Source organism: Ptiloglossa arizonensis, chromosome 6 (assembly GCF_051014685.1).
Source record: "Ptiloglossa arizonensis isolate GNS036 chromosome 6, iyPtiAriz1_principal, whole genome shotgun sequence".
Taxonomy (NCBI): Eukaryota; Metazoa; Arthropoda; class Insecta; order Hymenoptera; family Colletidae; genus Ptiloglossa; species Ptiloglossa arizonensis.
In genome coordinates this window covers 25332230-25356689 of record NC_135053.1, presented here as the reverse complement: position 1 = coordinate 25356689, position 24460 = coordinate 25332230, and the positions used below count along the sequence as shown (strand labels likewise).

The 24460-nt window shown below is 33.9% G+C and overlaps 6 protein-coding genes across 11 annotated transcripts; 3 read left to right on the top strand and 3 right to left on the bottom strand.

The window, feature by feature from the left end:
• Window positions 1–225: 225 nt before the first annotated feature.
• Window positions 226–4341, bottom strand: LOC143148155 (uncharacterized). Its single transcript, XM_076314139.1, has 3 exons — window positions 4165–4341; window positions 3589–3644; window positions 226–3158 (listed from the first exon to the last, which is right to left on the bottom strand). The coding sequence occupies exons 1-3, from the start codon at window positions 4186–4188 to the stop codon at window positions 1421–1423; spliced, it is 1818 nt and encodes a 605-aa protein (XP_076170254.1). The 5' UTR covers window positions 4189–4341; the 3' UTR covers window positions 226–1420.
• A 2027-nt stretch (window positions 4342–6368) lies between these two features.
• On the bottom strand, window positions 6369–9605 carry LOC143148008 (uncharacterized). Of its 2 annotated transcripts, none has more exons than XM_076313840.1 (3): window positions 9517–9605; window positions 8010–8078; window positions 6369–7399 (listed from the first exon to the last, which is right to left on the bottom strand). In XM_076313840.1, exons 2-3 carry the CDS (start codon window positions 8037–8039, stop codon window positions 7136–7138), a joined length of 294 nt encoding a protein of 97 aa, XP_076169955.1. In that variant the 5' UTR covers window positions 8040–8078; window positions 9517–9605; the 3' UTR covers window positions 6369–7135. The 2 variants fall into 2 exon arrangements, with proteins under 2 accessions (XP_076169955.1, XP_076169956.1); XM_076313841.1 differs by lacking the exon at window positions 9517–9605 and adding an exon at window positions 8202–8317.
• On the bottom strand, window positions 9523–12763 carry LOC143148007 (palmitoyltransferase ZDHHC3). 4 transcript variants are annotated; one of them, XM_076313837.1, is made up of 8 exons: window positions 12243–12752; window positions 11955–12121; window positions 11714–11899; window positions 11505–11641; window positions 11361–11445; window positions 11082–11294; window positions 10792–10996; window positions 9523–9663 (listed from the first exon to the last, which is right to left on the bottom strand). In XM_076313837.1, the coding sequence occupies exons 2-7, from the start codon at window positions 12033–12035 to the stop codon at window positions 10835–10837; spliced, it is 864 nt and encodes a 287-aa protein (XP_076169952.1). In that variant the 5' UTR covers window positions 12036–12121; window positions 12243–12752; the 3' UTR covers window positions 9523–9663; window positions 10792–10834. The 4 variants fall into 4 exon arrangements, with proteins under 4 accessions (XP_076169952.1, XP_076169954.1, XP_076169951.1 ...); XM_076313839.1 differs by lacking the exon at window positions 9523–9663 and adding an exon at window positions 10138–10715; XM_076313836.1 differs by lacking the exon at window positions 9523–9663 and having other exon boundaries at window positions 10138–10996; window positions 12592–12763.
• On the top strand, window positions 12652–16278 carry Vps26 (vacuolar protein sorting 26). Its single transcript, XM_076313834.1, has 6 exons — window positions 12652–12997; window positions 13114–13257; window positions 13618–14012; window positions 14104–14210; window positions 14388–14599; window positions 14687–16278. Exons 1-6 carry the CDS (start codon window positions 12995–12997, stop codon window positions 14942–14944), a joined length of 1119 nt encoding a protein of 372 aa, XP_076169949.1. The 5' UTR covers window positions 12652–12994; the 3' UTR covers window positions 14945–16278.
• Window positions 16279–18339: 2061 nt separating this feature from the next.
• Window positions 18340–21343, top strand: LOC143148005 (motile sperm domain-containing protein 2-like). 2 transcript variants are annotated; one of them, XM_076313832.1, is made up of 9 exons: window positions 18340–18697; window positions 18997–19143; window positions 19227–19404; window positions 19482–19851; window positions 19994–20069; window positions 20176–20282; window positions 20355–20555; window positions 20630–20764; window positions 20845–21343. In XM_076313832.1, exons 1-9 carry the CDS (start codon window positions 18616–18618, stop codon window positions 21034–21036), a joined length of 1488 nt encoding a protein of 495 aa, XP_076169947.1. In that variant the 5' UTR covers window positions 18340–18615; the 3' UTR covers window positions 21037–21343. The 2 variants fall into 2 exon arrangements, with proteins under 2 accessions (XP_076169947.1, XP_076169948.1); XM_076313833.1 differs by having other exon boundaries at window positions 18418–18697; window positions 19000–19143.
• A 490-nt stretch (window positions 21344–21833) lies between these two features.
• LOC143148058 (motile sperm domain-containing protein 2-like) lies at window positions 21834–23891 on the top strand. Its single transcript, XM_076313933.1, has 6 exons — window positions 21834–22539; window positions 22682–22757; window positions 22846–22952; window positions 23025–23225; window positions 23300–23437; window positions 23518–23891. The coding sequence occupies exons 1-6, from the start codon at window positions 22315–22317 to the stop codon at window positions 23707–23709; spliced, it is 939 nt and encodes a 312-aa protein (XP_076170048.1). The 5' UTR covers window positions 21834–22314; the 3' UTR covers window positions 23710–23891.
• Window positions 23892–24460: the final 569 nt, after the last annotated feature.

Sequence of the window (24460 nt, the reverse complement as noted above, 5' to 3'; positions counted from 1 at the left end):
GACACCATGAGGACCGTATTTGTGGGAACAATCGCGGCTTCGAAAGCGTGTCGTCTCGCGTTCAACGAAGTACGTGACTTCTGCTCGTTAAAGTTTCTCTCCCACTTGGTGCTTGCTTCCAAATAAAGTTAATCGGAGGTGGGATCGCGTCTTCCTCGAAAGCACACTTGCTCGGAGAAGGAAAATGGAGAAAATGTAGTCGACTCCGTGTTCACAATCCTTGAAATTCTCTTTTAAATAATTATCTCGAACATTCGAATACAGAGAATAAGAATTCTTCTTAACACTTAACGATTTACATCTTGTTGATGCGAGCTCGGCGCCATTCGAGTAGCTACAGCAGAGAAATTTTAAGAGCGTCGGGTTAAAGTAATTTATCTCCGCTAATTTTTTACATAAAATGTCTAAAATTTCGATATTCGCAAACGTACAAGGCATATCTTATACAGAGAACAGCTTAGATCATCGATAAGGCTGGTTTTTGTATAATAATATCGTAAAGCGTAATAGTAATACGAACGCCGCTCGAGTGATTTCAATGCGTGGTGAGAATACTAAGCGCTACGCTTGTTTGCGTGGATCCGTAGCGCGATAACGTCTTTTGCAACAAATTATAATAAAGAAAATTAAAGAATACATGCATGCACGTAAACAACAAATTCAACTATTAATAAGTGATATAAATAATTAGATTCAAATTAAATGAAACTATAAACGTAGATAGTCTAAGCGTGAAATATGTATACGTTTGATACAATTAGAAAGAAATACCTACCGAAAGAAACGAGAGTTTCTCATTTACAACTCGGAAAACGACAACTAAGCCTACTGTTAAAATACTCGGAGGATCAAAGTTTCATCTGTTGTGTATAAATTAAATATTTGTTAAAAATATCGATATATTAAACACACAATATTTCTTTCGTCGTTGACAATTAGTTCATTCTCCGCGATCACTCGGATATACGATACAAATTACTTTGCGCAACGTACAAACAATTTGAATTAAAGTCATTCTTGCTTAAATAATACTTGACTCGAATAAACACGAACGAACATCTCTTCACGATCGTCTGATAATAAATAATCGCGACAGTCAGTCCACGAATTGACAAACATTATTTTACCGTTTACATTACGAATCTTTGTTGTTCGCGTATAAGAGGGGGAACGAAATTAATTCGAAAAATAAAAATGATAAAACTATGGCCCTTTGGATCCTCTGTTTTCCATACGCTCGCAAAAACGCGCACAAATTGGCATAAACGATATACTAAAATAAATTACACTACTCCGTATGATTTGTTACACGAAAAAATCGATGTCGAGGTGGACTCGTAGTCGGTTAAGCTTCGTAGACGATTAACAAATAAAAAGAAACGTAATTAAACGGAAACACCGCCACAAATTCAGACGTTTCTCAGTTCGGACGAATTTCTCTTCGATTGGCGGTGCCACGCAGGTGCAATGGCTGTCTCGACTTTACCGGCAAGTTGGCTGACGCAGGTTTCACGGTAGCCTGAGCCGCGGTTCGCGTTGAATTATTTATACTCGACTCGTGTGGCTTGTTGTTCTTCTTTCCATTTTTCTCGCGCGGACATTCGAGACACTCGACCGTTTGCTGTTTCGCGGCTACGCGATCGCTCGTTTCTTTCTTCGCCGATGGTTCATCGGTTCCGTTTGCTTTCGAGTGAGTCGTCTTAAGTCCAACGATGGATCTGGCCACTTTCGGTAACGGGGGAATGGTTACCATGGGCCTGAACCCTTCGTCGTTGTCCTGATCCTCGCCAGGTGTGATGACACTGCCGTCCAGGTTCAGATAGCTCATCTTCTTGCTCGTGAAATCGAGGCTGTACCGCGGACCGTCCACGAACGATTCACCGTGTTTGTTTCGCAACAGATTCGTAATGGAATTCTTCAACGGGAGAATCGGCTCCTGCGCTTCACTCGAAACGTTCGTAGCGTTCGAGGGCGCTTGAACGTTGATTATCAACGGACTCGGCTTGGTGAACTTGTTCGACGCCGATTGTACCTGATACGGAATTTCGTAGGTGTCTTGTAAGCTGTCCGCTGATAACAACTGACCGTCACGACTGATGTTCTTTCGTTCCGTGGATTTCGAGTGAGAACCGGAGTCGAGGTAAGGTGGTTGATATCTGTTGCGGTGACGAGCGACCCTTTTAACCGTGGCGGGCTCACCGTGTTTCAAGTTCACCGAATACGTGCCCAAAATGTAGGGCAGTTTCGGCCTATTGCGCGTGGTTGTCGCTGGATTCGAGGCACTCGGGCTTTTCGAGATTTGGATCGCGTTGTTGGTGGAGGACAACAAGGTGTCCGGAACGCTGTCGTGTTGGTTCTGAAGATTTCCGAATGTATCGGCGGAGAGTGGTAGCGATTCGTGGCCAAGCGAGAGGAGTTCGGGATGAGTCGACGGATCGTGACCGACACTGGAAATTTCGGGATGGCTCGAGAGATCGTGGCCAACGGTGGGAATTTTTAAACGACTCGAGAGATCGTGGGCGATGGTGGGGATCCTGGAATGACCAGTATCGCCGGGGGAATGGGCATTATTTTCGAGCAATTCGATTTCCTCGGGGGGCAAGTGCGATATCAATCGTATCAAGAGGTTGTCCGGTTGAACCGACTCCAGGAGTCTGATGTAAACCTTGTCGCCAATTCCAGGGAAGTGAAACGGGCCGACGAGAGGACCAGGTGACTTTGGTGGCTCGACCAGTCGTTGCAGTATACCGATCAGGGAGTCGACGATCCCTTTGTTTTTGGTCACGCGGTAGACGGGCTCGATGCGAATGGCTCCGTCATCGAACGCATCCAACGGTCCCTGTATGCTCTCGATCCGATGGTCGATGTGATTATCGTCGAGCTGATACGATCGTCCCACGTGGGCCACGTTGCCGGCCATTTTCTGAAGCTGCCTTCGACGACGATTGCCCTTGCCGCGATTCGGGCTGCGTATTCGCGACGACTTTGAACGATTTGGACGAACCTTCGACAGCCTCTTCTTGGTGACGCGATGGCCGCTCGAGTGCGTTGCCTGGTCCAACGAAGTTACTTCCGGTTGTAGAGTGGTGAACGTTATCTCGCTTATAGGAAGATCTTGGATCTTTGGCTGCGGCGAATGGTCCTTCAATTGTGGCCGTCTGAAAGAATAACGTGGAATTAGCGGGGTGCGGTTGTGCCTTTTCTTTTCGAAGAGAAAAAAATATTAGACGCAAAAGGAGTCGCTTTGAGACAAGATCTTTCGACTCGATTAAGAGTTTCAATCGATTTCCGTATGCAGGAATGATCGCTTATTAAAGACCGCGGGGAACGTTTACGTTGATCGCCATCTAGTGGAATTTGGCGGTACCTATTTCACCGATGGATAAACGCTTCAAGAAATTTAAACACAGGAACAATAATCGGTCTCGTTCGAGGATGATCGAAACGAGATAATTTAAACTTTGCGATACAGCGGTTCGCTGTTTGTCCATAAGCTCTGAAATCTCTCACATAATCTACTTAGACAATGGTACCGGTAAGGATATTTAAATGTCTCGAATACACTAGCGTATACTTCAGAAAACGTACCTTTCGGATTGCACGGTATCTGCACGACGGAATACCGATATTAATGCAGCACAGACCTGTAACCATACAAACGATATGAGAATCGCTCGTTTTCGTTTCGCAAATTCTAGATGGAACGGGAGCGACGATTATCAGTGCGTTTCTTCGTTAGTAGTTACGCTTTACAGAAAACTTCATGCATAATATTTTAATAACTTTCTAAATTCAAAGATAATTTGATAAGCGCCTAACGCGACGTACGATGGAACATACGCTACCGGTAGATTTACTTCGCCACGTTACGCCAAATTTTATTTATCGCGGTAAGAAAAACCACGGATTTATAGAACCGCGATAATAAATTGTGCGACAATAATAAATTGCACGTGTAAATAAAAGTTACAACGCGCGATATCGTCTCTGTGCAAAATAGGTGCCGCGTTGAACGTATCGTTGCAACGAAAACACACTCGAACGCGAAAGGAACTTCGAGTTACCCAGATTTTTCGAAAATGTGATTCGTCGAACTCTGGTATTATTGTCGCACTGTTCACAAAGTGGCGAACATCTCGCAAACGAAATACTGTTTCGTCTCACCGTGGCCACATGCGCGACCCTCATGATTGCTGATCTCACTGGATCCCACTAGATCACTTCACCGATTCGACTATGGTGACGGTTGTTCATCGGCAACGTCTTTTAAAGCTTCCACGGAGCGACTGCCACGGCCACTGTTAAACTGGATTTGACAACATTGTTTTGCGCATATACACATACGCGGAGCGTTCACGGTACCGGCGCTGTCGGTTTTCTCTAATAGGGGGGAAAAAAAAAAAACTTGTCCGATCCACGCGCGCAACGAGCAATCGGTGCATCGCGTTGCAACTTCCTTTGAAATCGCATCGCCGCGCGAATCCTAGGGGAGACCTATCCGCGTTCAGACCGGGGAGATTGAAACCTTGTTTTGGATCGACCACTCGCGATTGGTGTTGATTTCGATCGCGAGTAAGATAAAAGTGATCGACCGTAAACGATCGATACTTTTAGAAAAAGAGAAGACGAAAATAAGAGCACCGTGGGAGTTCGTAACGAGAGGGTAACATCGTTGAGTAACAACGTTTAAGTCGTGATCCTCCTCTCCGAGGTAAGTTACGTGAGATTCAATTCTACAGTGCGTTTATCTCTGAGCTTTACCTTTGGCCAATTTCTCATCAATCAACGTATTATATCGATGCTCCATAATATAGTATCAATTTAAACTATTGCGCACAGTAGGATTAAAATTTATCGGACGTTAATTATAATTGATCGCAATTAGAACGACCAATAATTACTCAATAAAGTTAAGAATTTTCATTAACGAAATAAGTTATATTCAAAGATCGTGAAATACAATTAATGCTACTAAATGGCGAGTATCGTAGAACCGTATCTCGTGTTTGGTATCGAGATATATAGAGAACAGGTTTCAGTGGACTTTATAAGAAGTCCATTTAGAACGTAGTACGGAATGTTTAAGGAAACAAGTCGTTTCCAACACTCGAGACGGTTACATTTTTAATTTTATATCACAAGTTAATCGTTGATCGTTTTAATCGGATAGATAGGGATCAATCTCAAACGAAATTAATACGAATTGGTCCAACTCTTTAAACTATCAAATTGTTAATTCACTGGTCAAAATAATCACTCAGATACGTTATTCGTGTTGCGTACAATTAAATAGATCACTGACGAACGTAACTATATTCGTGAAATTTAAATGAACAAAAATTAATTCTATTACACTCCTGTTAGTTCGGTACAATAATATATCAATTCACTGATCGATACGGTCACGGACGGAGATAATTTCTGTATAATTTCGTTTTTTTTTTTTTTTTTAAACGAGTGGAAAAACACACTATTTACATACGTCACTGTTGCGAAGTGTACTATTGCGATCGATCGTTCGATGGACGTAACGTTGACGCCGATAGAACCGTGAGAATAGGTAAGTAACTGACGATCGGTTATTTCGTTTTTTCATATATATATTAGCCAGGTGTATATACGTAGCATCATGAATATTTTTATTGGTTTCCACCACTGAAGGCCGTCGTCTCAACGAAAGTGAATTTCCCTGGAGCACAGCCGCTTTAATTGGCAGAATCTGCACGCCTCCGGCGCGGCCAAATATAGAGAATCGCACGCGAGATCGGCATTTCTATTTAACCAATTATCGTGCATTAGATATCATTGGTGTTTATCTAGAACCGGTGAAGGTAAAACGCCGAACTTCCAAGTACTGTACGCGTACGCGTTCTCGTCAGACCTGTTCGTACATCGACTAATTGACATGAATCGAAAGCGACGCCGGACCCGTCTTGCTCAAGAAACTTCACGACATCGCAGCAGGTGAACTCAGAAATGAAGTAAAAAACAGGCAACAAATAGACTGTCGAGAATTTTCATTAAAGATACATCAGGGCAGACTGCAACACTGTAAAAGAAAGGCGAACGAAAACCAGAGTCACCGCGTTTAAAGAAGTTCTTACAACTCGTCGTTGAAAAACATCGACAATCATGAGTGAAGGGACTCTCGTGGAAAGTTACGGAAATTGAATAACCGCAATCGTCTCTTGCAAATAGGGTTTAAGACGAAAGTGCGTCGAAAAAAGTGTCGGCCAGAAAAATCGACAACTATAGTAAGTGGAGGGACTCCCATGAAAGGTAAAGGATATTGGATAACCGCGAATACGTTCTACAAGTAAAAATTAAGACGAAAGTCGAAAAAAACTAAACGGTATCGTCGAAAAGAATTGGTAATTATAATTTTGAAATATAGAAGAATTAAGAAGTATCTTACACGTTCGGTTGTTTATTGCTAATTGACTCATGCGCCACTTAATGTACCGACGAATTTCTTTACAAAATAGATTCATACATTTTGTTACGTTGATGCGCACAATGGACACAAAAGCAACGGATATTGGGTGATAAATAGCTACTGCTCGAGATAATTATTAAATCAACGCTACTGAGCGAAGATCGTTGTTTAAATATTCAAAGCGATTCTATTAACAATTTTAAAGCACCTGAATTTTACAAAAGTTACTATACTGAATACATCTTTCGTACTCCTTTCATCCCCAGTATTTCGTTAATTCTTATAAAAAGTAATAAATTGTAAATAGTCGTAAAATGTGACGCCTTAATGGTTCTAGTATAGTTTAATTCGATAAACGCATCGATACGAACGATCGGGACTTGTCGTGTGTCGTTTTTGTCCGCTCGATTTTTCACCGCTCTACAACCTTTGGACCGACTTGTACATCTTTCCTTGAAATTGTTTTTTTTCCCCCTTTTTTTTCTTTCTACATTAACGAAACAATACCACCCAAAAGAGAAATGAAATAATTAATCGAGAAATTCGGCCCGTTGTTGTTAAACATAAAATATCTTACCGATGCATAATACATTGCATGTATTAAACGCTAACAACATCGTGACACGAAACATCGCAATTTTCTAAGTATACACTTAAGATATTACAGTCGATTGCATGAAACAGGTCTCGGCGTACAATTTAATCGTAGTTGAAACGGCGCTTTCCATCGAAGCGGAAACCATAGGCGGCGCTGTTCGGCGCGCCGACCAGAGCGGGATTTTTGTACTGATGGAACGATCCGTGAAGATGCGCCGGCCTCACCGCGTTCTGTTCTTCCTCCTGCGGTCCTTTCAAATAAAACGCCTCGAATTGGCCCTCCGGCAGGAGAATGTCCTTCAACGATTTGTCATTTGGATCATAAGCCAGCACGTACACCATCAGATTGATCAAAAACATCGTGCGCTACAATTAAAGATAGCCCGTTAATACGCTACTATTCGGCAACTGTGGGACACAGATGGCGCATAAAGTGATACGTACAAAATTGAACGAAACTTTGTAGGTAGGTACAGTATCGACAGAATGTTAAATGTAGGTATGTAGATAGTCGGTAGTTCATAAACTATTTGACAAGTTCGTTCTTCTAAATAAGTTGGTAGGCCTGTGATAATGGCTCTGTATAGATATATATATAACTTGTCAAATAGTTCATGGACTACCGACTACCTACATATATAAATTTAACATTCTGTATATATAAGCATAGACGGGTATGCGATTCTTTGAAAATTAGCTTTAGAAAGCAATTATTTGTTAGATGGGCAAACAATCGGTCAATAGAATCGTAAGCCCAGCGAAGTAAATTTAATTTTTTTTCGCATATAGACAATTTTATTCGAATTTAATCGACATTTTTGAAACGATTAATTTACATTCATACGTAGAAAGTTTCTTTAAACGGAATAAATTAATTTTTGTAATTAAATCAAAATGAAAAAAAAGAGAAGTAATTACTAATATGTAAGAAAGAATAAATTAGCACTAATATATAAAAAAAAAAAATACTACCTACCATTAACAAGGTAAAAGCGTTTAGAGCCATACTCCAATTCGTCTTCGTAGAATTGTGTTGATCCAATCACTGAAATAATTCAAAGAAAGGCTTGTGTGTGTAACCTGAGCAAGATAATTAAACTAATAAATAAAAATATTATGCGATATTGCTACAAAGCCATAGAAAATGCGGGGCCATTAATATACATACATAGATGAATCAGGCTGTAACGAAGGTTAAACTTCAATAGCAATTTAATAAATAAAAGAATCAATCTGTCTTAACCAAGTTCTTTATTATAATTTATCAACGCTTTAGTTTAGTAACCTAAGAATTAGATACAACGAACATTGTAAGTTTAGAAAACAAAATGGAAGGAAATACAATGATGTCGTGCTAATAGGATAGTTTGAAATTGAATAAAGCTAATAGGATGGTTGGAAATTGAATAAAGCTAATAGAATTATTATATATGAAATAAAGTTCGAAATTGTTGCTTCTTGTTTCCGTTCCTCCTTCCAAATTTATAATATTCATTGTTTTGTCTTACGTTACTATTTTCGTTTATTTTCTGGTGATCACCGTAATCTTAAGGATCGAAACATTATACCAAAGAGCACAGTTAAATGTAACTAAATCAAGCTGGTTAATGATTTTTTAACGACGTATGTGCAAAGTAAATAAACAAAGCGTGAAACCGTGAAAAACTTCTTGCAATTATAAGAATTCACGGTCAGGAATTAATCAATTTCACTAGCACCGCAGTGTACCTCGTGTTTAGACAGCATATAGGTAAAACACCAATCTTATTTCGAATGGACATTGCACGTGCACGCCTTATTAAACATGACTAAAGCAGTAAATCATTCAGATAAAAGTACGTTTAATTTGCTAATTTGTTAATGCAAGTATTTCACGAACTACGAGATAAACAGCTAAAAATTTCTAATAAATGCTCAACATTTTTAATGACATTGCTTTCTGAATATTCACTTTGTTTTCTAATTTACCTTCCCTTTCGAGCAAGAACACGATCGGTAAAAAATATATACATCGGTTTACGAGTTGCGCCTTCTTTTGTCCATAATTTTACACGAACGCAAGAAGTTTACGTTTCTTCGTTCACTGCAATTTCCACCCGATTGTTTTCATGCACTTTACACGTGAACAAGAAAATTTGACGACACGTTTTTCTTAGAGAGAAGTGGATAATATGTAAAATAATATTATGATTTGTGTATCACTGAACACTTAATCAGCAATATCACGGAAGAAGCAATCGGAAAAGATGAAAATAAAAACAAATTAGTTTTCGTTAATTTTACAAAACTGTATATATATATCATCGGTTCGATCGATTAACCAGTTTTTCTTTCGTTTATCTTCTACTTATTTATTATCGGTATCGTAAAAAAGATAGGAGTGCAATTAATATAATTGTCTTAAGTTCACGTTGAACTTTGTTCAAGTGTTGCTTCTATCGTCAAAAATTGCAGATGTGCTAGTTTTCATGCTCGAAACTTACCGAACAGCCGTAGCAAAAGTGAAAGCCGCTTGAGCGATCGTACACAGTACACCGGCCGAGAACGTTTCCTCTATCTGTGCACGTTTAACGACCTTGCCACTGTAAGCGCCCCCACGTCGAAGACCAAGAGCAGAACAGCTTCGCGGCCTGCAGAAACGGAAGCCGATGAAAGTGGAAATCGAGCGACCTCGGGTTTCGCCAGCAATGCTGATCGTTTTTTTTTTAGTTTTCGCTAACTAAATGTTCAAAACTACGAGCTTGGTTCGTGTTAGAAATCGTCGCAAAAGTATCCACTTCCACGAACCAAAACTTTTTAAACCTTCTTCTCGTAATTTGGAGTCACTTAAAAGTTGTTTCGATGTAACAGTTACGACTGATTTAAGTATCTCTGTTGTGCTTAATATTACTTGTCAAATATATAATATATAACAGTGAAATTTATATAGAGAAAAGTTTGGAAGATTTATCGAAATCTCCAATTTAGATACGAAATGCGCGGCGAATTCCGTATTGTAGCGTTAAATAATTTAAATGAACGGCGTATGGTCTAAACTACGGCTCGGATGGGGAGAGATTTCGTATTCCGTGTGCGATGTGTACTACAAAGATAATACTGATACATATAAGAAACTGTACAACAATTTATTTATACAAAAAATCAGCTGTCTTTATATAAATACAAAATTGAAAAATAAGAAAATGGAATTAAATTATGATATGCTTTTCAGAAAACTGGATGTCTTGTAAAGACTGTAGTTGCTACAAATCACTAATCAACTGACGTTATTGTCTAGTTGAAACGTCACCAATTGATAAAATAATTGCAGCTGACTTAGAAATATAATTTTTTTTCTGATTATAACAGAATAAGCTGTATTGTAGACAAATACAATATGCTACATATCACAATGTGCCATGTATTTGATCTAAAGTGTGCAAAACCTCGTTTTCAAAATTAATGTCATGTTCCATATATTCCTTGTCACGTATAATACAATTGCGTACATATATATGCTAACTTTTACGATGCCGATTACACTAGTACAATAAACATCTAAATACAAGAAGCTTTACAAGAAGCATACTTTGTAGTATGCTTACAAGTTTACAATTTCCGTACTTAAAATATATATTTAATGCTACTCGCCATTTTAAGTACTTTCCGAAAGTGGTCGCAATGAAGTGAAAACATTAGATAACTGTATAAAATTACAAATATTCTATTGAGTTGTACATGACTTTATGATACGTCATAATTATGTAATTTATATTTACATGTATTAAATATCCCTGGGATGCAGTCACATATCTTAACACATTACACGGAATATAAATAACAATCTAGTGTTATTTTCACTTTCGGTGGTGAAGTAAAGGGCGAAAACCAAGCAACTGAAAACCTTCCAAACACTGCCTGAATAGATTTCCATTTACTGTTGCGAACCCACCTGGCTTCCTCCTTCTTAAGTTGCTCGATGCCCTATAATATAAATTCAAAAAATGAACACAATATTTAAAATTGGTTTATACTCAAATTTGACTACAATGTAGTTTTAACTACATACAGTTTCATCGTTCCATATTGCTTGCAATTGGGTTCCCAACATTACAGCTGTAAAAATGGCAAACAAGAGTGCTTCGAAAGCCAAAAAAAGTAAGAGCACAACTGTTGCTGGTGGATTAAATGTAGAACATTCCTTCCATTCTTGTCTTACGCATGTAGTGAATTGTTGTATACATAAAAATAAAGATTGCAATGACATTCCCGCTATATAAAACTGAAATATATTTTATAAAAATCAATTTATGTTCTACTTTTAGGTTATGTAAACAACAACACGTACAGTAAAGAGTACAAAATACTTTTGATTATTCTCCCCGACACAATTGTTAACCCATGGACAATGGTGGTCCATTTTTCTAATGCATCTATAAATAAATAATTTCAGTATTTATTATTTTTACTTTGTAGACTATTATAAATTTACCTTTGGCAAACTGAACAATGATGCGCTCTATCTGGCTTAATAGAGCAACACTTTGGGCATTTAAAAATTAAATCTCCGTCCCTAAATCCCATTTGTTTTATCATTTCTTTCGTAGCATTGCCTTTAGGCACAGCACCCTATACATGTATATCATTTTTTCTCTAATTATTAATATTTTCATTAAGAACTTAGACATTTCTATTACTTACTGGATCTGTAAACATTGTCCTTAGGTGAGAAGCAAATGCTAAGAAAGTTAACGACTGGAATATTGCAGTATTTAAACTAGAGTATAAAGTGTTTATCGTAGGAATAAGAATAACTGCCATTACTACAAATTCTGCATAAATTATTAAGAGCCATGTTAAAACCGCACATATAATTCCACATATGTCCTAAAATAAATAAATATATCAGAATATATTATAAAACTAAGAAAATAAAACATACCTTAATACACCATAATCTTCTACCATAACATTTATTATGAACATCCCTTTCTCTTTGAAGGGAAATATAATCATAATCCATGATTTATGCTTCTTCACTAAATACTTAAACATTAATCCTACGAGGAGATACCAATTATGTTTACTAATATAACCATGTTTCCGTGCCTGAAATCAAAATTAATGAAAAAATCAATAAGATACTGTATCTTATAGCACAGTTGTTAGAAACCTTTTAATAAATTAAATTTAATCGGCCATATTTTGTATACAACCTACAAGTACTTACACTATACTTCACAGGCTCACAGTAATTGAATAATACATATAAACATTCATTTCAATTTTCTTTATTTATTTCTAGTGTGTGTACAATGAACATCAAATAATGAAATTGATTTTTCCGTTGTCACTTTTCGTGTAATTAGCCTGACCACGTATATCCATTAATAAACAACTGTGACGGTTATATATGACATTCTTTAAATATTCACCAACAGTTCGTTCATAACGGTTCAAATATAGCATAAAGTATACGAATTACAAACGGAACTTGAACACGTTATCACGTGTAGATTACGATAGTTCGGTTTCTAAACGTCAATGATATTCGCCATTGAACGGTATTATGAACGCACCTGGTATTCAAACGGGCCACATGTTTTCAATGAAAATATTTGAACGTAAATACGCTACGTTATCCAATTAAGACCGAGAAAAGTCAGAATAACAATATGTATAACAATGGACATAAATAATACTAGATACACCGCTTCTACACGTTGATCCGCTATGTTCTTGCATGCAACCGCAAGTTTGACAGTCCGCGGCAAGGGTGGGGGCCACAGCACAGCCATATTGGCTACTTGTGACTATTGGGAGGTAGCAAGTAAAAAATAACCCAACTTTTCTCGTTTCTACGCGAAAAAAATGTTGCCTTCGAGAATTTTTCATTAATTTCGCACGTTGGTCTTATCAGCGCGAACACAATTACTGTGAAAGGTTTGATCATTTGTACAAGGTCATCCTTTTTTACGAGAAATGGTATGTTAACTTTTGATTAATCGATTTTCCGTCATGAGACACTTAAAAATATTCATTATGAAATTTGACGATTCTCGCTGTGTTTTTCTTTTATTTATTTCTGTCTTTCCTTATAGAGTTTCTTTGGATTCGGTCAATCGGCTGACATGGAGATTACTTTAGATGGTGCAGAAACCAGGAAGACTGCAGATATCAAATCCGAAGATGGCAAAAAAGAGCGCCACTTGCTATACTATGATGGAGAAACTGTATCAGGAAAGGTAAGAATCCTTCTTAAATAAATCATCATCAATATAAAGTAGTAAATGTAATTAAAGAATGTCACCTGTAACCTACAATGGCTAATCGAAAACTTCAGATCAATTGAAGTAAAATACAAGTCCAAATTATTTAACAGTGTTCTATTGTACATTAGATATTCCATTTCAATCCTTAGAAAGTTTCTTTCTATCTTTTATGTTAAAATTTCTACTTGCACGCATATATGTTTTATGTAACACAGGTGTACTATATATATGTAAGTTATAATGTAATAGTCTTTAATTAATATTATCTTGTTGAAGTTATTAGATTAAAATTGTTCAATCAATATATCAGTTTAAAATTATTATTATTTGCAGATTAATATTAGTCTTAGAAAAGCTGGTAAATTGGAGCATCAGGGTGTAAAAGTAGAATTTATTGGACAAATTGAATTGTATTACGATAGAGGAAATCGTCAAGAATTTGTAAGCCTAGTTAAAGAGTTAGCTAGGCCAGGAGAATTGACACATAACACTGTGTATACTTTTGAATTTGCAAATTTAGAAAAACCTTTTGAAAGTTATACAGGATCTAATGTGCGGCTAAGATATTTTCTTAAAGTGACAATTGTTCGAAGACTTAGTGATATTGTTAAAGAAGTTGAATTAGTTGTGCATACTCTTAGTTCCTACCCAGATATGAACAATCCTATTAAAATGGAAGTTGGAATTGAAGACTGTTTGCATATTGAGTTTGAGTATAACAAAAGCAAGTAAGTTAATTCATTATAGGAACTATATTGTTCTATATTTGACAGTGAATTTTAACTTAAAAATCAAACATAAACTGTAACTTTTTTTCAGATATCATTTAAAAGATGTTATTGTTGGAAAAATATATTTTCTCTTGGTCAGAATAAAAATCAAACACATGGAAATTGCCATAATAAAACGGGAGATTACTGGTTCTGGTACTGTATACTTAACCAATACTATTTGGTTTTTTTGCTAAAAATAGTTACAACAGTTATAATTTTCATACTTTTGTGATGTTTGATACATATATTAGAGAAAGTATTTTGTTTTCTGTATATTTATGTACTCACAACTTATTGTACTAAAGTAATAATTAGAAAACATATTTGCAGGTCAACATACATTTACGGAGAATGAAACTATAGCAAAATATGAAATAATGGATGGAGCACCTGTCCGTGGTGAATCTATTCCAATAAGAGTGTTTTTAGCAGGGTATGACCTGGCACCCACAATGCGTGACATTAATAAAAAATTCAGTGTTAGATACTACCTTAATTTAGTCCTTATGGATGAGGAAGATCGTAGATACTTTAAACAACAAGTAAGCTCAGAAATGTGTTTGTGTATTACTAATGTTTTGTTATTATTGTTTAAGAAAACATCTATAATTCGATCATTTCTTTTCTAGGAAATAACACTTTGGAGAAAGGGCGAGAAAAGTAGAAAATCTCAAACTGCTTCACCACACATGCCATCACATTTAATATCAGCAGAAACGGGATTCCCACAAGGAGCTGCTCAAAATGGTCCACCATCTGTGCCACCATCATTACCACCAGGACAATTGTCAACCAGTGTAGAAGACACACCAGGTCCGATAGAAGGAATGACACGCGAAGAAGGAGATGGTGAAGGTGAAAAAGAAGTTAATCTGGAAACTAACTAAATGTCTGCATATAAGGCAGTTATTGAAGACAATGCAAGTCTCACTCTAATTCAGAGAATCAGTAACAATATTGGGAAATATCACATGGAATTAGAAGTATCAAGCAGAATTTCTCTTGTACTGTGAAGGGAAATGAGTTTTAAGAACAGGGAGGAATTGTAACACATGTGAGCAAAGTTGTAAATATTTTGGATACCTATAAAGAATGCAGGTGGATAAATTGAATAAGTAGCCAATTATCGATCAAAATTTCAAATTATTGAGATCTATAGGTAATGTACTATGTCGTCTGATGAGATGGACCTAAAATGATTTAAAAGAAGTAATATTACAGAAAAGAATAATGCAACCACATAAGGTGAATATTCATAAATGGATAATTTAATAATCGAATATTAATCAGTGGTATATTCTCGAATGGCATCTGAATGTTACATGCAAATGATGCCTTCAACCACTAGATTATTCTTGAAATTTGAAGTCACTTGTATGACAAGTTAATGTCATATAAGAGTTTTATCAAATTGAGATGAATATACATATACTCACAATGGCTGCCCTATTTTAATCCACTCACCTAGTCTGCAACTAATATGATAAAGGCACTTTGAAAACATGCTTCAATGGAGCACAAAATAATTTGTAAAAAGGGTGTTTTTTTTTTTTTACAAGAATTTTGATTAATATTTGCATAACATACTTTAACGTAATAATCAATAGTTCTATCTCAGGCTCTGCCAAGCATATAATTGCTTTAGCAATAATTGTATATGTTAATTAATTTTGGATAGCATTTGCAAGCAAAGTTTCAAAATTTGATATAAATTATTCTAAAATATGTATGCTTAAAATTCCTGCTCAATTTTAGTATGCCTTTATTAATATAAGAGTGGACTATGATAGATTAAAAAATGGGATAGCCCCACATGTATTTATAGATATATACATACATATTACAATATGTGTGTGGATATATATATATATATATATGCATATATATGATCTTTAATGATAACAGTAGTTACAGACTGGGTTTTATATATATATATACACATCACACACACACAAGTATCAACATCTATTGTAATAATACTGAAAGCAGTAATGAACTAATAAAATGTGTTCTTCTATCAAGGTAGTATTATGATTACTACCAAGATGGAAGTAATGTCGATATGAAAGAGAATATCCATCGTTTTATATGGTTCTATGTTAACATGGGTTGACTGTAAAAATCTTGTTAAAAAAGTGCATAATAGTCAAGGAGTATTGGCATAATAATCACGTGTATTTCGAGAATTTTGTTTTGTGTAAATTAAAATTTTCATTATTCACGCCTTTGTTATTTGTTGACAAGAAAGATATATGTGTAAAAGAGAGAGAAAAACAAAACTATTTGTGAATTATTTGACATGTCAAATATTGTATATACATATACATATTGTCATACGATATGAAGCTATTTGTATATTTTAATGCCCACATAATAAGTATATTATATATTGTATACAGTGTGCCTTTGTGTGCACGTATATTGGAAAAGATTACTTAGTTTATGCATACACCCTTCCTACTATTCTATGTAATTAATACAGTACATCAAATTTTTATTCTTATTATCTGTAAGTTGTTTTTTACCTAGATATATATTACGTCTTGAGTATATGAAGATAGTGGTATACAAATTTCACAATGACATAGAAACCATGCATTTAAATACAATTAATTTTATGACAATTTATAAAAGGTCGGATCAGCCGATAGAATAGAATTTTATTGCGATAATTAAACATCGATTTAACATGTTACACCGACTTAATCGAGACTGGCTAACTGATGGGACTGGCTATTAAATGTTAAGTTTTGGCGCCGGCCGATGAGAAACGTAAGAGATTGAACATTGGATTGAACATGTTAAATTTCCCTACTTCCCCATATGAGTTCCTCAATTCATGTGCACGTAGTTTCTTTTTTCTCTTTTACACTTGGTGACATAGATTTATGTTTTGTGAGGGGAAAGTCACCAAAGTTTTGCTACCCCTTCTCATTTACGGTACGCTTCTAGTGTTATGCGAATTAAATGTTAGATGGTGCTATTTAAACATGGATTGTCGATTCAATCAGATTATTATTAATTAAATATGTATTGTTGCATTTTAATCCATTTGTGTATATATTATTGAAATAAAATATGCAAAATATTAATTACACGAATCAGAATCTTAAAATATAATGATACGGATTTCAAGGTGTGTTTATCAGCTTGATAATTTATTTACGAAGAAAATAAGCTGTGAAATGGAATTTGAAACCATCTAGCGGTAAACGTAAATGATGTAATATACGCAGCGCCCTCAACACAAGATGTTTAAGTTTGCAAAGAAATGGTTTCCATTTCTGACGTTAGATGACGCCATCCATTTCTGAATACTGATACTACAAAACGTTCTATTTTTCATTATGTATTATATATACACACACAGTATAGATTGTTTAAGCATACAGTACGTTAACTTATGTTTATAATTGATTAATGTTAGTCTAAAACACATTTTCTTAATAAGAAAAAACACTGCTGTAAGAAGAATGAAGATGCCATTTATAACAGAATAGAGAAATATGTATTACTTAAAGTACTGTTTAGACAATATTTAGAAATGTATTGTGTTGCAGAAGGGACAATGGGACATGGTGATTTTCCCCTCACGTGGCACAACCGGTGTTGCCGAGTGTGCGATGACAACGTATTCATGATCAATAATATGATCAGTGCCTTCATATAATAATAATAGCTGATAAACAAACATATTACTTAGTTAAAAAGTAAAACTCAATATTACTTCTTTTAAAAAATTTATTTCATAAAAAATGATTATATGTAACTTCAGCATTTGTGAAATCAGATCTTTTAATACGAAACATATATTCATGTAGTATAAGTTTAACAGAATGCTATAAAATTGTAAATACGACAAAGATAGTATTATATCAGTAACTTCTATTGATTCCTAATGTTCCAACTTAAGGAAACTACTTTAAAGAGCGAGCATAAAAATTATGAACATGAAACAAATAAAAATAATATACTGGAACTTATGAAGATGGAGTAAACAATATTAATTTAATTCGGTTAATGAAAATAGTGTGTCTCTAAATAATGTAATATATAAAAATTTACAATAGCAGCAGTATAATTTAATAATTGAATGTATTGCAACACTAACTCTTTCGAAGAACCTTCATTTATTTTTATTAACGGCTATCCGTATGTTTCTCACTATAGCCTACACTGTATACATGGGAATCAAGCTTAAATAGTCACATCAATGGTAAATCGGTATGTAGGTATTTGTTCGTTTAGGAATTATTCATAAATTGTGTCACGTATTTGCGATATTGATTACGTGGCAGCAGTGCAAACAAATTTAAATAATACATAATAACTTATATTTGCCAATGTGAATCTAGTTATGGAAGCATTAAATAGTCATAAAGAGAGGAATACATGAATTGAATTACTTCGATCTAAAGTCCGAATAGGATGCGCGTCTCTCAACGCGCAGATCTGGTGTCCGGATAAACAATTATCGTCTGGCTATCGTATTACATATATAGTTCACTACCGGTCAAAGCTTCATCTCCATTCGTCTCCAGCAGCTGGTTAAGTGAAGATGGAAGTACGAACAGAGTTAATCTCAGATCTCCGTGAAAAATTTTTTAAAAAATTGAATGACCAAGGACCACCAGATCCTAGTGTGTATACTTATTTTCGATTAGTAAAATTAATATTTTCTTGTCACTTGCATGTTCGTCAAAGTCAAATGCTTAAAGAGACTTAAGTAGAACTACAACGCTTTTGTAATGCGCCAAGGTCAATGTCTCTTTAATTGTATCATACGGAATGAAAAACTGGAATAATTTAAACAAATATTTATGAGATACTTCGTATTCTATCTGCTTTGACATAATAATTAATACATTATACCACAGCATTATATTATGCATGGGAATATTTGCTATTCAAATAATTTGTTGATCAAATGTAATTTTAGAAGGATTTCATCCTATGGATATTGCTAGAATAACAGAAAGCAATGACTGGTTAAGACGATTCTTAGAACACAATGAAAGTAATGTACAAGAATCACTTAATATGTTGTGGGAGACTTGCGTTTGGAGAACAAAATTTGGCATAAATGGTAAGCATTTATTTATACATTAGTAATCTTGTGCATCGCTTAACAATATTTAACGGTATTGTATCAATGTTACCTAATCACAGAGATTACAGAAGAAAATGTCGAAAGAGATTATTTAGAGTCTGGTTTATGTTTCATTCATGGTAAAGATAGAGATGGTAAAATAATGTTTGTTATTAGATGTAAATTATACACGAAAGGAAGTAAAGATTTTAACGAACTACAAAAAGTTGTTGTGTATTGGTTTGAGAGATTGGAAAGGTAATGTAATACAATTTACATTAAGTCTACACATGCATAATGAAAGTCAATGTAGTTAATCTTTTCTACCATTTCAGAGAAACTAATGGCAATCAAATTTCACTTTTCTTCGATATGACAGATACTAGTATATTGAACTTAGATATGGAGTTTATTAGGTATATGATTGGGCTTTGTAAAAATTACTATCCAAATTTTTTAAACCTCATTATAATTTATGAAATGCCATGGATATTAAATGCTGCTTACAAAGTTATAAATTCATGGTTGCCACCCAAGGCAATTACAAAAATACAATTTGTTCATAAAAGCTATGTACAAGAGTTCGTGGATCCCAATGATATTCTTATAAGTTGGGGTGGCAACAATGATTATACTTTTAAATTTGTATCAGAGGTACAAAATAATACAGATACTACGATGAATGGTAAACTTGATAATAAAAAGGTACATGACTATTTATAAAAAGAAATCAAAATTACTAATATATGCATAAAGATTAAGATTTTATTCAACATCAAAGGGACATTCCTAAGAGATTCTCAATTCTAGAAGTAATATTAACGTTTTGGTTTTGTTTACATTTTAGGTACATTTTGCAGAAGGTTCTCCAATAACAGAACAATCTCCAAGTATCATCGGAGATCAAACAAATGAAGAAGAATGTAAGTAATGAAATTACTTAAGAACGATTAATTGATTACACTTTATTCGTTAAATGAAAATAATACTCTTATTTTTCACTAATATATGATTCCCAATATTTTGTAGTATTGTCCATTGAACCAAAAACAATTAGATTTAATAAAACAGGAAATGAGATTGCTGGCACAATTACACTCAAAAATATAACAGCAGATAAACCGTTGTCTTACAAGGTATTACACGAACTATTATTTTGCAATATATATTTATGTATTTTGTAAATTTGTAATTATTATAATTCATAGATAAAAACAACATCGCCCGAAAAATTCCGAGTACGACCAAGTTCGGGAGTTTTGCTACCTCAAGAACAACGCGCTGTTTCAGTCGTTTTGCAACCTGGATATAATGTACGCGGTCTGCTACACAACGATAGGTTTTTAGTTATGGCTCTTCCATTGAAAGATGCAAGTCCATCTGCTCAAGAATTAGTTGCACTTTGGAAGGTAATAATAATGCTATAAAGTTTGACGAGACATTGAATATGAAAAAAGTTAATTGTTAATTCATTTCTCTTTAGTCTGAAACGGCAGCAGAGCAATATAGATTACGGTGCTGTGACGGTGAAACTGAAAACTTTGAAGTACACAAATCAAATGACTTATCATCAGGAATATCAGACAATGGCAGAACAGTAGACACACTTTTCTATAAAGTAAGTCAGGATAGTCGAAATATTATGTGAGTAATATTGTTAACGTCGTTTGTACTAACGAACAAAATCATAAATTGCAGATATCACAGTTGAAAGAAAGTAACACAAAGCTACATAATGACATCATTTTTTTGAAACATCTAATAATGTTTTCTATAATAATGGGAATTTTAATGGCCGTAATGATTGTCTCTTTTTTGAGGATTGACATTCAAAATTCTGTAAATGGAGATTCCTGTCACATGACTCATGGCACAGAGGTTTTCAATTAGATCAATTTGATTTCTGCAGATATATAATAGAAATTTTGATTGTTGCATATTTATGTTTATGAAATAATCTCAATATGTTGACTTTCATTTTCTTCAAATCTTAGCTCATATGGTTCCTTATTTTTCTTCGATGAGTCATTAATAAAACGGCGTAAAGTACGTTTAATCTCATAAATATTGAATATAAAGAATGGGTTACTATTAATTAAGGGATTTTTATGTACGATATATTTAATAAATCCGAAAAAAAGATGTATTATTATTGTTACAAAAATATATAACTAAATAGAATTATTTTTATAACGTTTTACATGTTTTATTCATATGAGACATAAATGGTCTTTTTTATAGTCTATAGGTTATATTATTATAAAAATCACTTTATTTAAACTGCTGCCTTTACTCGGGTAATACGCCTAATCAAATCTTTATTGTTGAAAATATATTGTGAAATACATACTATTATTTGCTTTTTTTTGTACTTTTTTTATAAGGGAGAAGCTTTTTTATATCATATATATATATGCATCATAAAATCCAATATATATGATTAGTATTAAATTTACATTAGTAGATAGACAGGACATTTGACAATTCTACTTTGTATTCTCTAGTAGTAATGATTAATACATTTATATGTAAATACATTATTAGTAATTACTTTATATACTGTGTTAATAAAGTATGTATTTATACTTAATGAACATTGTGCATTATTTAACTGCATAATTCGTTTTTTTTTTCTGAATCGTAAAATATGAGAATTTATACAATGCTAAATTGCTTAAGCGAGCAAAAATATTTTCCGTATATTTCAATGTACGTTACATTTCACTAGTTCGTATTTAAAAAATTATTCTTATCAAGGATTATAACTTAAAATAAAAATATTAGTTAAAATACAGTGTAATCTGCCATAAATTAATACTTATACCGATGCTAAATACTTTTTTGACAATCGTGCTTGAGCTTTTAATCGATCGGAAACAAGAATGATATCCTCAACAAATGGGAGATGATCTCCCCCTAAAATCCTTCATTTCTTCCCCTTCTCTAATCACGACTTTCCAGCCTTCATATCTAGTATACACATACGTATTGAAAGTCAATGTAGTTAATCTTTTCTACCATTTCAGAGAAACTAATGGCAATCAAATTTCACTTTTCTTCGATATGACAGATACTAGTATATTGAACTTAGATATGAAGTTTATTAGGTATATGATTGGGCTTTGTAAAAATTACTATCCAAATTTTTTAAACTAAATTATTTTTGGAATGCCATGGATATCAAATGCTGCTTACAAAGTTATAAATTCATGGTTGCCACCCAAGGCAATTCCAAAAATAAAATGCGTTCATAAAAGCTACATACAAGAGTTCGTGGATTCCAATGATGTTCTTATAAGTTGGGGTGGCAACAATGATTATACATTTAGATTTGTATCAGAGGTACAAAATAATACAGATGCTACGATGAATGGTAAACTAGATAATAAAAAGGTACGTGACTATTTATAAAAAGAAATCAAAATTACTATTATATGCATAAAGATTAAGATTTTATTCAACATAAGAGAGACATTCGTAAGAGATTCTCAACGCAAGAAGTAATATTAACGTTTTGGTTTTGTTTGAATTTTAGGTACTTTTTGCAGAAAGTTCTCCAATAACAGAACAATCTCCAAGTATCATCGGAGATCAAACAAATGAAGAAGAATGTAAGTAATGAATTTACTTAAGAATAATTAAACTAGTGAAAATAATATTCTTATTTTTTACTAATATATGATTCCCAATTATTTGTAGTATTGTCCATTGAACCAAAAACAATTAGATTTAATAAAACAGGAAATGAGATTGCTGACACAATTACACTCAAAAATATAACAACAGATAAACCGTTGTCTTACAAGGTATTACACGAACTATTATTTTGCAATATACATTTATGTATTTGGTAAATTTGTAATTATTATACTTCATAGATAAAAACAACATCGCCTGAAAAATTCAGAGTACGACCAAGTTCAGGAGTCTTGCTACCTCAAGAACAACGCACTGTTTCAGTCGTTTTGCAACCTGGATATAATTTACGCGGTCTGCTACACAACGATAGGTTTTTAGTTATGGGTCTTCCATTGAAAGATGCAAATCCATCTGCTCAAGAATTAGTTGCACTTTGGAAGGTAATAATAATGCAATAAAGTTTGACGAGACATATAATATGAAAAAAGTTAATTGTCAATTCATTTCTTTTTAGTCTGAAACGGCAGCAGAGCAACATAGATTACGGTGCTGTGACGGTGAAACTGAAAACTTTGAAGTACACAAATCACATGACATATTATCATCAGGAATATCAGACAATGGCAGAACAATAGACACACTTTTCTATAAAGTAAGTCAGGATAGTCGAAATATTATGTGAGTAATATTGTTAACGTTGTTTGTACTAACGAACAAAATCATAAATTGCAGATATCACAGTTGAAAGAAAGTAACACAAAGCTACATAATGACATCATTTTTTTGAAATATCTAATAATGTTTTCTATAATAATGGGAATTTTAATGGCCGTAATGATTGTTTTTTTTTTGAGGATTGACATTCAAAATTCTGTAAATGGAGATGCCTGTCACATGACTCATGGCATAGAGATTTTCAATTAGATCAATTTGATTTCTGCAGATATATAATAGAAATTTTGATTGTTGCATATTTATGTTTATGAAATAATCTCAATATGTTGACTTTCATTTTCTTCAAATCTTAGCTCATATGGTTCCTTATTTTTCTTCGATGATTCATTTATAAAACGGCGTAAAGTACGTTTAATTTCATAAATACTGAATATAAAGAATAGGTTATTATTAAAGGATTTTTATGTGTGATATATTTAATATATCAGAAAAACAAATGTATTATTATTGCTATAAAAGTATATAACTAAATAGAGTTATTTTTATAACGTTTTACATGTTTTATTCGTATGAGACATAAATGGTCTGTTTTATAATCTTTAGGTTATATTATTATAAAAATTACTTTATTTAAATTGCTGCCTTTACTCGTGTAAAATCGCCTAATTGATTTGCCTAATCAAATCATTATTGTTGAAAATATATTATGAAATACATACTATTATTTGCTTTTTTTTTGTACTTTTTTTATAAGAGAGAAACTTTTTTATATCATATATATGCATAATAAAATCCAATATATATATGATTAGTACTAAATTTACGTTAGTAGAAAGACAGGACATTTGACAATTCTACTTTGTATTATCTAGTAGTAATGATTAATACATATTTATATGTAAATACATTATTAGTAATGACTTTATATACTGTGTTAATAAAGTATGTATTTATACTTAATGAGAATTGTGCACTATTTAACTGCATAATTCGTTCTTTT